The following is a 16,015-nucleotide window of genomic DNA, read 5'->3' as shown; positions in this document are numbered from 1 at the left end:
CGGTGGCGATAGAGCACATTTCCCTCGTTGCAGAAAGTTCTGCCAGACAGAACTTGTCTAGATGAATCTAGCTCAGACTGTTAATTGACGAATGAGACTGCAAGGATGTAGGAAGAGACTGTACTATATAAATCTCCATATTGTTTGAATTTTTTTTGACAATTATTTTTATAATTTTACAAGAGAAGAGGATGACTTGCACCTGTGGCAGGTGTTTATTCCTCATTAAAATCGCATCCTGCATTGTTTCATGACTCCTACCATTCCACTCAGGAGCCAAGGGATGGCAGAGCGTTGCCAGAGGAGCTATTGCGGTGAGGGGCTAATGGAGACGGCCATCGTGCCGAGGGAACACAAGTCTGGGAGGAACCCCTCAGGCAGTGGCTGACCATGTGCCAGTCTCGTTCCCTTCTGGGCCTCTGCTTTTCAGTCACAAGGGACAAAATCAGTTTGAGCACCTGCCAGTGGGAGAAGCAGAGGCCGAAATATTTTTAGTTCTTGGAGTTCTGGAATCTGGCAGGGGCAAGACAGGGACTGGACAGAGAGGACCACCTCCAAGGGATCCCGAGGTCTCCTCGGAGCCGGGGACCTAGGAGGGTGGGGGAGAACACTGCTCTGAGGTAGAGACAGCCATCCCACGGTGGAATGGGAGCATACAGAGTCAAGCTCAACATGGCACCTGGGAGTAGAACCGGCTAGAACGGATCTGATATCTGCTCCATGGTTTCTCAAAATTGGAGGAAAGACACAGATGAAGAGAAAGCTGGAAGAAAGAGCTGGGGTGGAGTAGAAGTGTGACCAGGAGGCGAGTGGGAAGGAACATGACAGAATTTTCACCTCAAATAAAGCTTGGATTTGAAATGTTAAACATCACTCTGGTTATCATCCACGAGACAGACAGAAGTGAAATTTCCTAAGATTATAAATAGATGGAATAAACTCTGAAACTCTGGGTTACAGCTGCTCCGGGCACCTCATTTTCCCTCCACCTAGAGGAAGTCTATTCGTAGACTGGGGCACAATTTTTTCTTAACAACAACAAAAACAACAAAAAGGACACAGTAGCTTTAAATGTGGCTCGAGATGCCTCTTCTTTATCAATCTGGAATTTAAATTAGCACATTTGTCTTCATCACTCTTGCTTCCCTGGAAGATTTAGAACAGTCACTTAATATAAGCAGATTGTTCCTATAAACATAGCCCAGGCAAGTGAGTGCCTCATGCTTCACCCTACTCTCTTTGTCCTTCTTTTGAGAATGCTGATCCTGCCATACTGTTTTACACCTCTGTGTCTTTGCTTATGTCGTTCCCACTGTCTGGAATATCTTCCCTTGAGGCGGAGACTACTCAGATTCACTCATCTTAGAAGATCCAGCTCCTCTGAGTCAGCATTAATGTCATCCACTCCCTATGGTGGTTGATGTGGGAATCAGTTGAGGATGTGTCCACCTCCTGCAGGGGATTGTGAGCCCCCACAGAGACAGACAATGCTTGTTCATCTCTGTGTCCCAGCTGACCAGTGCCTGGTGCATGGTAAGTGCTGAGTAAATGTTGATGTCCATCTCTTCCTCCCCTCCCATAATCACCACCCTATTCCCTTCATTCACGTTATTAATATCTATTGAGCCAACCATTTGCTATGGGGAAAACAGATTGTGGTAGGTTGAGTAACAATGCCCCAAAGAGGTCCATGTCCTTATTCCTGGAGTTTGCCAATGCTGCCTTATATGGCTAAAGGGATTTTTGCAGACGTGATCAAGCTAAAGATCTTGAGATGAAGAAATTACCTTGGACTATCTGACATAATCACAAGGTCTTTATAAGAGAGACAGGAGATCAGAGAGAAGGCCATGTGAGGATAGGGCAGAGGGAGCAATGGCAATGTGACGAGGGGCCATGAGCCAAGGATGAGGACAGCCTCTAGAAGCTGGAAAAGGCAAGGAAATGGATTCTCTCTGAGAGCCTGCAGAAAGGAACCAGCCCTGCAGACACCCAACCCACAGATGAACAGAGAATGGTGCCAGTCTCCAAGGAGCTCATTTTCCTTCTACACAAGGAAGGAGACAATTTAGGAAACCCTCGCAGCGGTTGGAGGTGAGAGGTAATGGAGGTCTATACTTTATCATCCTGATCACCTTCCTAAATATACTTCTGTGTACAAGCTTCCATCTTCAAATGGAGCACTGGGAAATGAACACAGACTCCATATTTGATTCAGCCTGTGAAGAGTGCAGTGTGGATCCCTCGAACCTTACGCTCTATAGCTTAAGATTCTGTTCATACAGCCTAAGATTGAGCCACATCTACCTCATTCAGTCAACTGTCAAAATGCGATTGTGGAGCAAAGAAATTGGCCTATGTGAAATGCCAGATGGCTCAGCTAAAACCCAGGCCTTACATTGTTCCATCAATGATGGAAACAGGCTCATTTTCCACATTTATAATTCTCCTGAAATTCAGATGGAAACTGGAAGGTTGGATGGCTGTCACTATGATTATAGCCTTTTGCCATAACTCTCATTTTTTTTCTTTTCAGTTTTGTTTTTAGGTTATTTTCTTTTTCTGATTACTAAAGAAATGTAAAATTTAGAAAGTTTGCCACACTCTCACCCCAGAAATATTTATCAAAAGATAAGAATCTTAAAACTATCATTTAAATGCATTCAACCAAAGAAAATAAATAATTGTGTGTATATAAGAGAATTTTTGAAAAAAGAAGCCCCTAGGGATATGGGGGAGACTTGGAATATTTGTTCTCAGCTCTCTAAACTTCCACATCTGTAGCATTACTCAGGAACCACATTCTGAGTAATGAGGCTGAAACAGGATAAGATTTCCATTCACCAAGGAAATAATAACCATAGTTAACACTCATGGAAGGTTTACTAAATTCCAGGCAGTGCACTAGTTCATTTAATCCTTATAATGACCCTATGTGATAGGTATTATTATTGTCATAATCCCCACTTTACAGATGAGGAAACTGAGGCACAGAGAGATTTGGTAGCTTGTCTATGGTCACAAAGCTAGCATGTGGTAGAGCTGGGATTTGAACCAAGGCAGATTATCAGCAAAAAAGCCACAAGCTGGGGCCGGCCCGGTGGCATAGCGGTTAAGTTCGCACGCTCCACTTTGGCGGCCCAGGGTTCATAGGTTTGCATCCTGGGCATGGACCTACGCACCGCTTATCAAGCCAAGCTGAGGCCACGTGCCATATAAAGTAGAAGAAGATGGGCACGGATGTTAGCCCAGGGCCAGTCTGCCTCAGCAAAAAAGAGGAGGATTGGCAACAGATGTTAGCTCAGGGCTCATCTTCCTCCAAAAAAAAAAAAAAAAAAGCCACATGCTGACGACCTTGCTACACTGCTTTTCAGAGGAGAGGTTAACTGATTTCACTCAACTGCATCTATTAAGTCTATTAAGGCAGGAAAGCAAACAGACTTTATGAAGATTTTTTAAAAATAAGGATTGACACAAAATGGCTTTATGAAAAATTCAATAACTCAAGACACGCCATTCCCATAATAATTTTAAAAGATTTCTTTTTCTAATTTAAATAGTAAAAATACATGTTGACTATTGAAAATTCAGGCAATATAAAAATTATAATGAAGAAAATAAAAATCGTGTGGCTTCACTTAGCTGCTTCTTTCTGTGGGCTAAGTCAATGTTCCTGAAAGTGAGGTCAGTAGGCAAAAGACATCAGAATCACCTGGAGTTCATCTTAAAACTGTGGCGTCCTGGGCCCCACCTCAGACCTACAAAGCAGATTCTGTGAGGGACTGACCTTAGAATCCTGACATGCACTCCACAGCTTGTATCCCTATCAGCAGTAGAACTCCTTCAGTGGAATTGCACGTTCTCCACAGACCCAGATACTCCAGGACCCATGCAAATGCCCATTGGAAACTTTTCTTAGATGCCCATTTTGTTTCAAGGAGTCCAAAGTGGAATTTAAGGAGTATTTCTAATAGTGTACTAAATTTGACTAATATTTTTTTGAAATTAAACTTTAAGTTAAATCAATTTTTTTTGTGGGGAAGATTAGCACTGAGCTAACATCTGCTGCCAATCCTCCTTTTTTTTGCTGAGGAAGATTGGCCCTGGGCTAACATCTGTGCCCATCTTCCTCTGCTTTGTACAGGACACCGCCAAAGCATGGCTTGACAAGCAGTGCGTTGGTCCGCACCTGGGATCCGAACCTGCGAATCCTGGGCCGCCGAAGTGGAGTGTGTGACCTTAACCACTACGCCACCTGGCTGGCCCCAAGTTAAATTAAATTTTAAAAGTAAAAACTACATATTTAGTCGTTCTTATGCCCAGTAAAGTTTGAGTATCACTACCTGAGGCTGAAAAAGAGAGGACCAGAATTCTTGGGGCCAGAATTCAAAACGCATACTCCCCCACAATCCCTCAACAGGACCACCCCCTCTTTCCTTTCTGAAACCAAATTGTCTTTAGGGGCGGTTAAGAAAGGGGAACTGAGGAAACCATGTCCCATTTGAAAGTCAGGCTTGGGGTGGGGGAAATGAATTACTCCATGGGTCTACTTTCCAGAACCTTCAGCTGCAGACTCTGTGCTCGGGGTCCAAACAGCTTTAATGCAGCCCCTGAACGCCCCTAGAGGGTTTGTGTCCTCTGCTCTGAGCCTGATTCTGAGCCCTGCATCTAGCTCTGCTTTTCCAGAAAGCAAAATGGCTCCTCTCCGTTAACACCAGGCCCATGTTCTAGCAATTAGCCCAACAAAGGATTTTCCAAATATGGACCCAAAAAAACATGTGCACTTTGAAGGCCACAGTGAAGCTTAAATAGCTAAAACTTATTAAAAAGAAAGCCAACAATTGACGCCAAAAGCGTGAGTCCTTAAAGAACAGAACAGCAAGACAAAAGCCAGAAAGAGGAACAAAAATATGCATTGTAGGGGAGGGGTGAGCAGGGAGGTGTAGATTTATATGGAAGAGTTGACATCATTGTTTCCCAATAATACTCAGCATGCAGGAAACAGATGGGAAAGAAGTGGTGGAAGGGGCTACTTATGGTAACAGGGCATGCTCTCTGCTTAGAATCCTGCCCTGCGGAACCTAAATGCTTTACTTTAAAAACTGGGGATGGAAACTCCGTTGCCAGAAGCTTTATGAAAGTCTAACTGAATCCTACTGAACTTATCACCTTGGCAATGCACGGCAGAACGGAGCTCTGCCTATCAGACCCTGATTTACGGCCAGCAAAGCTCTGTTTGGGTCCAGAGGAGACAAAGTCATGGAAGGGGAACTTAATGTCAGACAGGCATGGTTGGAGTCTTGCTTCTCCCACTTCCTGGCTGGGTGGCATTAGGCAAGTTACTTAACCTCTCTGAGTGGGTCTTCATATATAAAATAGGGGAGGAAACAGAACTTTCCATATGCAGGGGGGAGAAGTCAAGGTTGCACATTTATGCCATACAGCTAAATTTAATCAAGAAACATAATTAGGGTAGCCAGTTAATATCATTTTAAAAAGTTTTATCTTTTAACAGAATCGCCCGTTCTTCTGCTCTTGGGCAGGGCACAGACACAGCCAAACCAATTGCCACTCTTGTTATTCTGCCTTCTCCTGAGGGGAGGTTTGCTTTCTTGCCACTCAAGACAGCTTGTCAGGCCAAGCCTGGCCCCTATAAGTTGAGAGTGACTTATAGTTTAAGAAGAGTTGAAGCATCTTCTCCCCCAGGGTACAAGAGGGTGTGATCAATTACAAGTGTCATGCAAAACCATGTGGTTTCCTGTAAACACAGCCACCCCATCTTCCCATATCTCCCTCATTCCTCACGGTCAGATGATGTCTGTTTCTCATCTTGCTGATTTTCGCCTTTCGAACTACCCACTCTCTCTGATGGTTCTCTTTCACTCGGCTGCCCCTGCTTGCACATCCTCCAGAGCCCTCGTTGCATTCTTCTTCGTACTTCCTTTAGCTGTTTTCCCATCTTAAGACCCTACTAGGCTGAGAGCAGCTTGAGAACATCTTTGTAAACCCAATAATGTCTAGCATATTAGAATCCCATTAAATACGTGTTGCATTGAATTGAAAGCCCCACACGAGATGGTTTCTGAATAAAACCATGAAAAAAGCCAGGGACAGAAATATGTATAATTACACAAATTAGCTCAATTGCTTTTCACGAAGGCTATAGATTTATTTATAGTTTGCCAGAATCTTATTTTATATGTCAAACTGTTTTCTGGCGTCTGTAACAGTAAGAGCTGGTATATGTTGCTTTTTTGCGGGGGTGACATTCACCCCTCTTCCTCTGGGGGTGGTGAGGAGGGGGCCCCCAAAGGCATTCTGGGCCAGCATCAGGCCATGGGTGTGGTACCAGGGCCTGGTATGCATCAGCCAAGCTTGAACTAGAACAAAGAGTGCCTGAGACTCGATCCCAGAAACTCAGTTGGTTCTGGGGCCCCGCCAAGAATGTGGTTCATACCAAGGAGTGACTGGTGAGGCCCTAGGAAGAGGCAGTGTTTCTGGGGCATCCTGTGCAAAGTCTGGGTCGGTTTCTTTCTGGGAGTAGCTATGAACCCTTGTGGGGAGCCTTAAACAATCTTGGATTCCTGATATTCCAGCATATCAGCCATGTCCCTAATCCTGAGCTTCCTAGAAGCTAACACTGGCTTCCTGAGCAGGAAATAGGGTCCATCAACCAACTGCTGTGTGTTGGCCATGAGGGGCCTAGGAGCTACCACATCTGCGTGAGGGGCTGAATGCCACCTGCCTTCGGCGGAGCTCACCGTCGACTTGCATCCACAAAGCCAGTTAGAAAACAGAATAACAGGTAGAATGAAGACTAAATTGGGTGCCTTTGACTCGAAGGCAGCAGGCGTTCAAGAGGGAAGGAGGATTGTGGCTGCACTGAGCAGGGAGGGGCCCAGGAGGAAAAGATGGGGTCTGATTGGACTTGAAAGCCAGTGGGTTTAGAAAAGGTGTAGGTGAAAAGCGCCTTGCAGAGAGTAAAGGGCCATGCCAATGTTAATTGTCATTATTACTATTAATGATCTAGTCCGGGGGAAGAAAAAGTAAAGGGACAAAAGGCTACTTTCTACAGGTTCTTTTTTTGACAAAACTGTAACGTAAATGCCAAATTATGAAATACGTTATTCTGGGAGATTGTGTTGGTGATCTTGGGAGGCAGAGAGATCTGGATTTAAATCCTGCCTTTCCTACGTCTAAAATCTTGGCAAGTGATTTACCCTCTTCCATCTCAGTTTTCTCCTCTGTAAAATGTAAAAATGCCCACTTCTTACCCATGTCGAAAATATAACTTTGCATATATAAGGGCGCTGGCTCATGTAAGCAATCAACGCAGGTAGTAATACTAGCTACTAATAAAAAGAGCAAGCAGGTCTGATTTGGGACTCAGCCTTCAGTTCTGGGTCCCTTGTCTCCTTCCAGGAGACCTTTTCTTCTTCCTTCTCTCTTTAGCCAGCCAGCAGCCTAACGTTCTCAGCTTTCTCCATCAAACGTTGTTATTAGAAAAAATCTAGCACAGTGTCTATTTTCTGAATTGCGGTCACCACATTTCCTCCAGCAGTTCTTTATTTCAAGCCTTAGCTAAAATTGAGTGCTGGGGGGAAGAGAGGAGGGACAGAGGGTGCTCTCTGGACTCCTGGAGTTCCATCAGGCTGGGCCCCCTCGATCAGGACTCGGGGCCAGCCCTTTGTCCTGGGGGACACCAGGACCAGTCAAACTCAAGCATGGCATTTGTTTTGGGGCATAGAGAGAAACAGCTCAGAAAATTGGGTGCGACATGCCCCCATCAGCAAAAAGAAAATTAATTTGAAGGGTGGGGATAAGTGGGAAAATGCCACATTGGCTTAAACATGTGGTAAGCAGTGAGTGAAAAACAAAACAAAACAGAAAACCAAACAAGCAAGTAGCTCCATGTTCCTGGGCCTCGAGACTGGCGTGAAGGAACCATGTAGAGGGGAGTGGAGTCCTGAGACCCAGATGCCAGCGTGGGCCGCAGCTCAGCTTGATCTGTCTCTTCTGGAAGGTATGAGCACCAGGTAGCCCCAACCAGAAGGATCTATTACTACTTTGTCCAGAAATATTTAGCTACAATGTCTAGTGGAAAAGGAGTGGAGAGCACTTCTTATCCCCAGACTGAGTCCTGGATCTTTCAGCCCCGCCCGCTTCTCCCACCCACTGCTGCACAGCCACACCCACAAAATCCCAGGAAACCTTCTGCAGTCAGGTGATTCCCGGGGAAAAACAGTTCCCAGCAAGTGTTTCAGAACTGCCTTGGTCAATCAGCTTCTGGAATTCAGAATGCGTCTCCCCTGCTCCCCACTCCCTCAGAAGAGGTTTCCAGGCTAGCCCACAGATGCCTAATGGATCAAGGGGGAAAATAAAAAGTATGCATTGAAAACCACAGCTCTAATGGCATTGGGGAGCTCATCCACCCCTTACAGCATCATCTGTGGGAAAATGCCTTCCTTGTTTCAACATATTTCCCTCTGCCCCAAGGATAAGGCCAGGCCTTCAGCTCCCCCGGGGCCCCAACATATGGTCCACTTGGCTCCAGGGCAGGTCTGGGGCGACAGGGCAGTGGGCTTCCTTGGCAGCCCAACGCCTGGGCCTCCTGGGTCTGGAAGACATCTGAGTGGCTACAGTGGGGGTGGGTAAGGGTGGAGGAAGGGTGAGGCTATGCCTGTGGTCAAGGGGGGTTCTTGGCAGAGGTCTGGAGAGTGGGCAGGAGGGAGGGATGTGGGTAGGTGGAAGTGGCTATTTCTATTCTCTGTGTGGGTTGTGTCTGTCATACCCAGACGATACAGGGTCAGTCACCGTTCGGCTTCATGTTATCAGTCAATTTGCTCTGGGTTTAAAGCCGTAACTCTCCTCTTTTGGTTCTTCCTGTTACACTCTGGGAGCCCAGATTTGGGGGTGCCCCTTTAAACTCAAGCCCATGAGGCTGTTGTTCTATCTCCACAAACTCCAGCTCAGCGCCTGACTTCTTTCAGTTCCCTGTGGGTCCAGGAGGGGCTGGGTGTCTTTCTTAGACCATTCTGAGGCCCTCTCAGTTTCAGACTGACATTCTGTGCTTCCACCACTGTACACCGATGCCCCACCCCTCCCCCTGGCTCTGGCAAATCCCTGCAGAACTGGCCTCTCCATTCAGTGTGGCAACCAATCTGCTTCCCATCCCTCTTGGTAACTGATTAACCCACCTGACCATATCACTGACTCATTTCATTGGAGCCCTCATTCATTCAGTCATGGATGGCATGTGGTTATGCTAGGCCCAGTCCAGGGTGTTATACAAGAATAGCTGCGTGTACAGCTCAACATATGCCTGCCCTCTGCTAAGTGCTTTGCCCATACTAACTCATTTATCTTCACATCAGTCCTATTATCCCCATTTCACAAATGAGGAAACTGAGGCCCAGAGTGGGTAAGTAACTTGCTCCAGGGTCACTCAGCTGGGAATAGGCAAAGTTGGGATTCTAACCCAGGGAGTAAGGTCCCAGAACTCCTACTGGGAGCTCCCAGCAGGGGCATCTGACTTGGGAAGATGGTTTCTAGAATCAGCCGAGACCCAAAGGATGAAGAGTTAGCCAGCGAAGGTGTGATAATGATGTGCCAGCCAAGATGCTGGGAAGGAAACAATTAAAACAAAGAGAATACCCTTGTGCTGGTACTCCACGCAGTGTGAAATCTTATCTTGAACAGAAAAATATTTACTTTCCTTGCTAAGACTTTGTTTGTGTTTGAGTATCTTGTCTATTTGATTGTAGACAAAAGCCTCCCCATTTTCTCTTTCAGTTTTCTCTCCAGTCGTGACAGCTAACTTCAAAGCTTAATTGAGCCATTGGTTTCCGAAAATCTGTTCACATCCCTTAGCCTGTAAATTTCTTGAGTCCGGGGTGCGTTTTTCTTTCTCTCCCACAGTACCTCCACAGTGCCTTAATCTATATTTGTTAAATAAATGAATAAGCAAACTGAGAGAATAGTTTAGCCTCGGAAATGTAGAACGGCTATATCTAAAAATTCCCATTACTTCATCCTTGTTCTTTGAAATGCTGGGGTTATCTTACTCTCATCAAACTCAAAATTATATTTTGTAATGGGCATTTATGTATTTATTTGTTATGAACCTTTTGTCATCCCTCAAATCAAATATATATATATTTTTCTTTTTCAATCTGATAAGAACTAGAAAAAAGTCTTCAGGAATAAAAAGCCTCCCAGTTCTTATCAAACATTCAGAGGGTGCATTCTGAATTGCGAAGGCTGCTTGTCCCGGGGGAAAATGGTCTGTAAACTCCTGCACTGTGAGCAATGGTTCTCAACTCTGCCTGCATATCAGAATGATCTAGAATATGCCCATGCCTGGGCACCAAAAGATTCTGATTTAATTGGTCTGAGAGGGGGCCCGGGCACCAACTTTTTTTTTAAAGCTCCCCAGGTGATTCTAATGTGCCACCATCATGTGAACCACGGGGCCAGAGCAATATTGCTTTTTACCAGGGAGTGAGTAACATGACAAAGATTGTTTGGAAGGGTGAAAAAGTCCTCAGCCCTAGGAGTGGGGCCAGCATGGAGGCAGAAGACAGCTTTCCCGATGACGCTTTCTTACTCATCCCCAGACTCCTGGCCCCAGCATCCCCCAGCACTGTGGGAAGCCCCAGAGCACTCGGCTCGGAGGGGAGAGGTAGGAAATGCTCATGGATGCACTCTGGCCTCACAGGGCTTCACCCACGGCCTCCCAATCACAGGCGACAAAATGATGTGGTTTTTGTTACATAGCTGCAAGCAAGGGCCTTCATACTCAGTGGTGAAAAAGAAGAAAAAGAAAATGGTACTATTTTCAGCATCAGCAGTGAGGAAGGGATGATCCTCTCCCTCCATTCCAGACAGGAAGAGAAAGTTATCTGGTTCCCAGGGGAGAGCTGGGGGTTGGGGCAGCAGCCACTGTGCTGGAAGGGAAGTGAAAGGAGAGGTGCTGGCCAAGTCAGCCAGGAGCAGCTTCACGCCATTCTGGGGTGTTCTCACCAGGCTGGAGAACACGGTCAAAGGGGGAACCTGGTCCTTCTCATGAGGCCGACCTTCAGCTGGGGATGATCAACAGCAGGGTCTGAGCTTGGCATCTACAAGGATGCCCGCAGAAACCGTATGCACAATTTGAGCGTGTGTCTGTTTAAGGGAAAGGGTTTCTGTTTTTCATCAGCTTTCTAAAGATGCAGGATGACAACTGGCCCTGAGCAACGTCTACTGTCAGCTGAACACCTAATTGTCACCTGCACACCCTGCCCTGTCGGATTTGTCCAACTGAAGGAAGCAGGGCTGGGCCACATCAAACTACAGAAGCAGATGACACTCGTCCTCTGTGCTCAGCCCCAGGGGTGTAGCTTCCCCATGTTCAGATGGCCCGAGCGCAGCTAACTGTCACCAGCTTTGTCCCCACCCAGCTCGGGGCTTTCCCTCCCTGCTTAAGCACAGGGCTCTCCCGGCCTCCCTCCATCTCTGCTCTTCCCTTCTGTCCTTGTGCTCTCAGATGTGAAGCCATTTTTCTCTGTCTCTACCTATGTCCGTCACTCTACCCTTGACCTCCAAAGTTCAGTAACCGTGATGTCAGTCTTGTGAGGCCCTCCCCAGCCTTCTGGCTCCTGGTTACCACACTGACTTGTCACCCTCAGGATTCTTGTCTGAACTTCCAAGGTGATGGGCAAAGGGGCAGTGCCCAGCTCAGCTTTTCCTCCCTGGGAGCAGAGTCCAGGCCTTGTCGATTAGCTAATGCATGTTTCAGAAAGTCCAAGAGGAGGACATATTGTTTTAGAGAAAACCATTAGCACTGACTTTGTTTATTGATGCTACACTATAACAAAAATAAGAGACAACTACCTAAGTAGTTTTAGAGGTAGGAAAAAAAATTCTAATTACTCTCATTTATATAAGCTGCTTATTATGTGTGCCTGATTCCCATGTGGCATCATAATGGTGTGTGGATCATTAAATGGGTCAGTTTCCTTTCGTTTCAAAGCTAAACTCTCTCAGGTATGTCAGTCTTGAATGTTTGCTGATTCTGTGGCAGGGTTGTCTGCTTTCAATTTAGGAAAAAAAAATCATTAGATGAGAATGTTGGCCTAGAAAAGGAAGCCAGGGAGGGGAGAGAAACCTAGTGGGCCAGGGCCCTCTACAACCTTCATGATTGACTGTATGACCTTAGGCAGGTCAATTTACCTCTCTGGGCCTCCTCCTCTCCTCCTCAGGGCAGGGAGCACTGGGTACTGGTTTTCAAATTTTTTCTTTAAGCAGTAGCCCCCTTCCTTATCTTCCAAATGAAACATAGATGGAAGTCCAAAATATAAAGCGGGTGAAAGAAAAGCTGCCAAAGGCTGCCTTTGAGGTGTCTTCACAGAATCCTGGGATTCCTGGTTCATCCTATGATCTATGACATTGTAAGAACGGGGCACGACTGGCAACCACCTCTATGCAACTCTCACAGCTTTGGAGAGAGGGCTCAGAATGACACCCACACGGGGGAAGGTGGCATCCCAGGAGCATTGCAGTGAACCTGGACTTTAACCTCAAGTCCCCTGCAAAAAACAGGTGGAGGGCAACGTTTCATTCTGCACTTCTGCGGATAGTGGTTAAGATCCATACTTGGAGTTGTCTCACAGTCAAAAAACTCAATCCAAGCAATTTTATTTCAAATCTACCTCCGCAGATTGTTGGAGAGGAGTAAATGAATTGACTCAGTTATGTCTCCATTTCAAAAGAGGCAGTTTTGAAACCTGTGGTCCCCCAAGCTCGAAAATACTGAGCCATTTGTCCTAAGGACACAGCAGACTCTGAACTCCAGCATACCGCAGGAATATCACACCACTGCAAATTACTAGGTGGTGCTGAGTCTCTGAAAAAACGGAATTGAAACAAAAGCATTGCCCTGTTTTTGAGACACACATTTGATATGAGCTAATCAAATAGTTTTTGAGATTATTTTCCTGGAGGCAGAATTATTCTGCACAGTTAAACAGCTCTTCAGTTTCCCCCTTTGTTGTATCTATGTATAAACACACGGCCCATATAGTGGACTATTTTCTCTCTCACTGAAGTTTCTGAAGACAAGGCCTTTTTGTCACCGGTAAGCGCAGGGCCAGTCAACCTTACAAAAGGAGTCATTTAATGCTCAATTTCCCCAACTTTCCTATGATTAAAAACTTCTAACCTCAAATGCTGTTATTGTAGTCTAGATTGTTTTCTTTCCCCCTCCCCCCACAAATGTTTAAATTGTCTCTACTCTGCAGGATTCCCTTTCTTTTTTTTCAATCTGACCTTGAAAACAGAGACGTTCCCCTTTTCTTTTACATACCCTAAACTGTTTAAAAATGACCTTTTTACTACACTCTTCTTGTCTGACACACCAAATGCTAATCTGAAAGCCAAGAGGAGGTAGAGGGTCTGGGAGGTTGGGAAGGGGAGGGAGGGAGGTACTATGTATTTGGCATCGGTTCAGAAATTCAGAAAATGTTTGCGCAACCACTCCCCCAGCCAGGATCCACCGCACCCCCTGCCTTCCAGCACATTAATAAAAAAAGATGTGAGCGGATGAAATTGGAGATCCCGGGAGGCACACCTAAGGCGATCACAACCATGTAGTAGGAGAAGCCATCACCATCCCACATGTCCAGCCCTTATCCCTCCCCTCTGATATCCAAAGTTGAGGACCAGGACCTCTCCAGCTCCCACCCCCACCCCCCAGAGGTAGCCGGTTAAACTTGTACCAGCACCGCCCATTAACGGCTTGTGTGAGACAAACGGAAGGACTGACACAACCTCTGCACGTCGGGTGGCAGCGCTGTGCACCGTTAAGAATCATACATGTTCTTTAGGAAAAAAAAAGTACAATGAGCGCACAGGCCTGGAATACATTAACTTGTGGACTGAATCTCACACACCCCAGGAGAGTCCATCTCTCCCTCAAACAAAAAGAAGGGGAAGAAAAGGCGAAGGCACGTTACCATCCTGTCCTGAGCTTTCCAGATATTCGGTCAGGTCACAGCCAAAGGCACTGGCGGCTCCCTTTCGTTTCAGCTTCTGCTTGGCACCCTTGTTCTTCATGAGTTAGTCCCAAAGAGGTTGCCCCTCCGTCTCCCCCTCCCCTCTGCTTGGCACCGCGCCTAAGGCGGTCTCCGGGGTTAGCTCACTGGCTGCGGCGCGGCTCTGGGGGGCCGCATGGGCGTCCAGAAGAACCTGGGCCCGGGGCGGTGCGCATGGACCCCGCGGGGCGCGGAGCCTGAGATCCACGGCGCGCTCCTCCAGGGCCGCGGTGCCGGAGGCCGTGCAGAGCTGGCAGCCGCGGGCCGGCGAGCTTGGGAGTGTCACTTCCTCACTTGGAGTCCCAGGGACTTTCACAGGCTCCTGCGGTGTCTTCGGGTGTTTTCCTCCGCTTCAGAGCGCGGGCGAGCTCTCCTCTCCGCCCTTCTGGATGCCCGGGAGAGGACGAGAGCGCGGAAGCGGGCAGCAGCCGGGGGCGAGGAGACAGCCCAGGGGCTGCCGCGGGTCCTCCTCCCTGCGCCCGCCGCCGTGCCTTCAGACGGCTTTGGTCAAACGAAAAACAAGCATCCTGTCTCTCTCGCCCGCCCTCACGCCTTCCTTTTTTTCCTGTCTTACAAATCCTAGGATCATCCAGCTCAGGAAATGCTGGAAGGAAGTTAGCTAGGGAGGGGGGGCGGAGGGTGGAAATTTTTGGCAGCTCTGAGCCTGTGTGTGTATGGAGCCGGAGGAAGTAGGTGGGTGGGTTGAGGAGCACGGGGTGGGGGAGAGAACGCGCTCTTCGGAGAGCCGCTCTGCGCCTCCAGAGATAACTGGGCAGCCCGGGAGGAAATCGCCGCTCTCCGAGGGGGACCCGCGGCCCGAGCCGCCGCTTCCTGCCCCGCCGACGGCTCTTTGAAGAGGGCGGGAGGCGGCGCGCTGGCTTTCTGGACCGAGGGTGCGAGGTGGAACTGAAAAAAAAGTCCTGCCTCGATTTTATCCTCATTGTCATCCTCTCTTGGACACTTTCTATTTCGGTGCCTGCCTTCTCCTACACAAACACTTGAAGAGTAACGACAGAAAGAGAGAGAGGGATTGCAGCGGAGAAACCCGACATGGAGCGGTTTCGCGCCGGCCACTCCCATCCTCCTCTCCCAGGTACCCCGACCCCGCTGACTCCCCTCCACGCTGAGCAAAGGATGGGGGCTGCCGCTTTGTAACCACTGCCCGGGAAATCAGATTTCTGGTTACAGATTCAAGTTCACACACACACACACAAATATGATTGCAAAGTTTGCTAACTGGAAGCGATTTGGGGGGAAATCCAGGATATAAGGTGACTGATATTTTAGCATAATGTGGAGACAACAATCTCCCAGGTTGTTTTATAATTTGTCTCAAGTTTTTGGGAAAGCATGTTTTTTCTTCTCCAGTTAGATTTGAAATTCCTTGACTTCTGTGTACTCAGCACACAGTAAGCACTCAAATTCTTCTGATTTAACCATTTGAAGATTAGATTAAACTTCCTGTATAAATTCAAATCCATATATAGGCTTGAAGGGTAGGGACATTCATTCAGCTCAGATTGCTGGCAAAAGCTTTGTGTGCAGTATTTTAGTTGCCAAATCCCTTTACATTCATTATATTTCCTATGTATCACTGTGACAGTTTATGAACTTTGACCCCTGACCTTCTCTCTTTGTCAGAGGTCACAGATAGCCTGCCTGCCAAATCTGGCCCACAGATGCATTTGGTTTGGCACACACCACGCTTTAAATTTTTTTAAAATTAATTGCCAACGTTAATGAGTTAAAAGATTTCACGTCAGAGATCTGGATTTCTGGCTTCTCTTGTAAAAATGGAAGATCTGATAACACCGAAAGTGCATTCCCACATGGCAAGGTCTGCTGGTGCCAAATTGTGACAGCCCCCTTGGAGGTGCCCACTTTAGAGAGATGAGTCTTCCAGTGTGAAGCCCCCACTGCCTGTCTTCCCCCTTGGCTCCTGCCTG

General features: G+C 47.2%; 1 protein-coding gene across 1 annotated transcript in view; it reads right to left on the bottom strand.

Moving 5' to 3' along the window:
• ARHGAP31 (Rho GTPase activating protein 31) overlaps nucleotides 1–14,886 on the bottom strand; it is a 113,082-nt gene extending 98,196 nt beyond the window's left edge. The window contains exon 1 of the mRNA XM_004436546.3: nucleotides 13,992–14,886. Coding sequence (XP_004436603.1) covers nucleotides 13,992–14,091 — 100 coding nt within the window. The 5' untranslated portion in view covers nucleotides 14,092–14,886. The remainder of the gene's footprint in view (nucleotides 1–13,991) is intronic.
• Between the last annotated feature and the right edge of the window lie 1,129 nt (nucleotides 14,887–16,015).

Source organism: Ceratotherium simum, chromosome 15, assembly GCF_057802395.1.
Source record: "Ceratotherium simum simum isolate JZ-2026a chromosome 15, ASM5780239v1, whole genome shotgun sequence".
Classification (NCBI taxonomy): Eukaryota; Metazoa; Chordata; class Mammalia; order Perissodactyla; family Rhinocerotidae; genus Ceratotherium; species Ceratotherium simum.
This window is presented reverse-complemented; position numbering and strand designations above follow the sequence as displayed.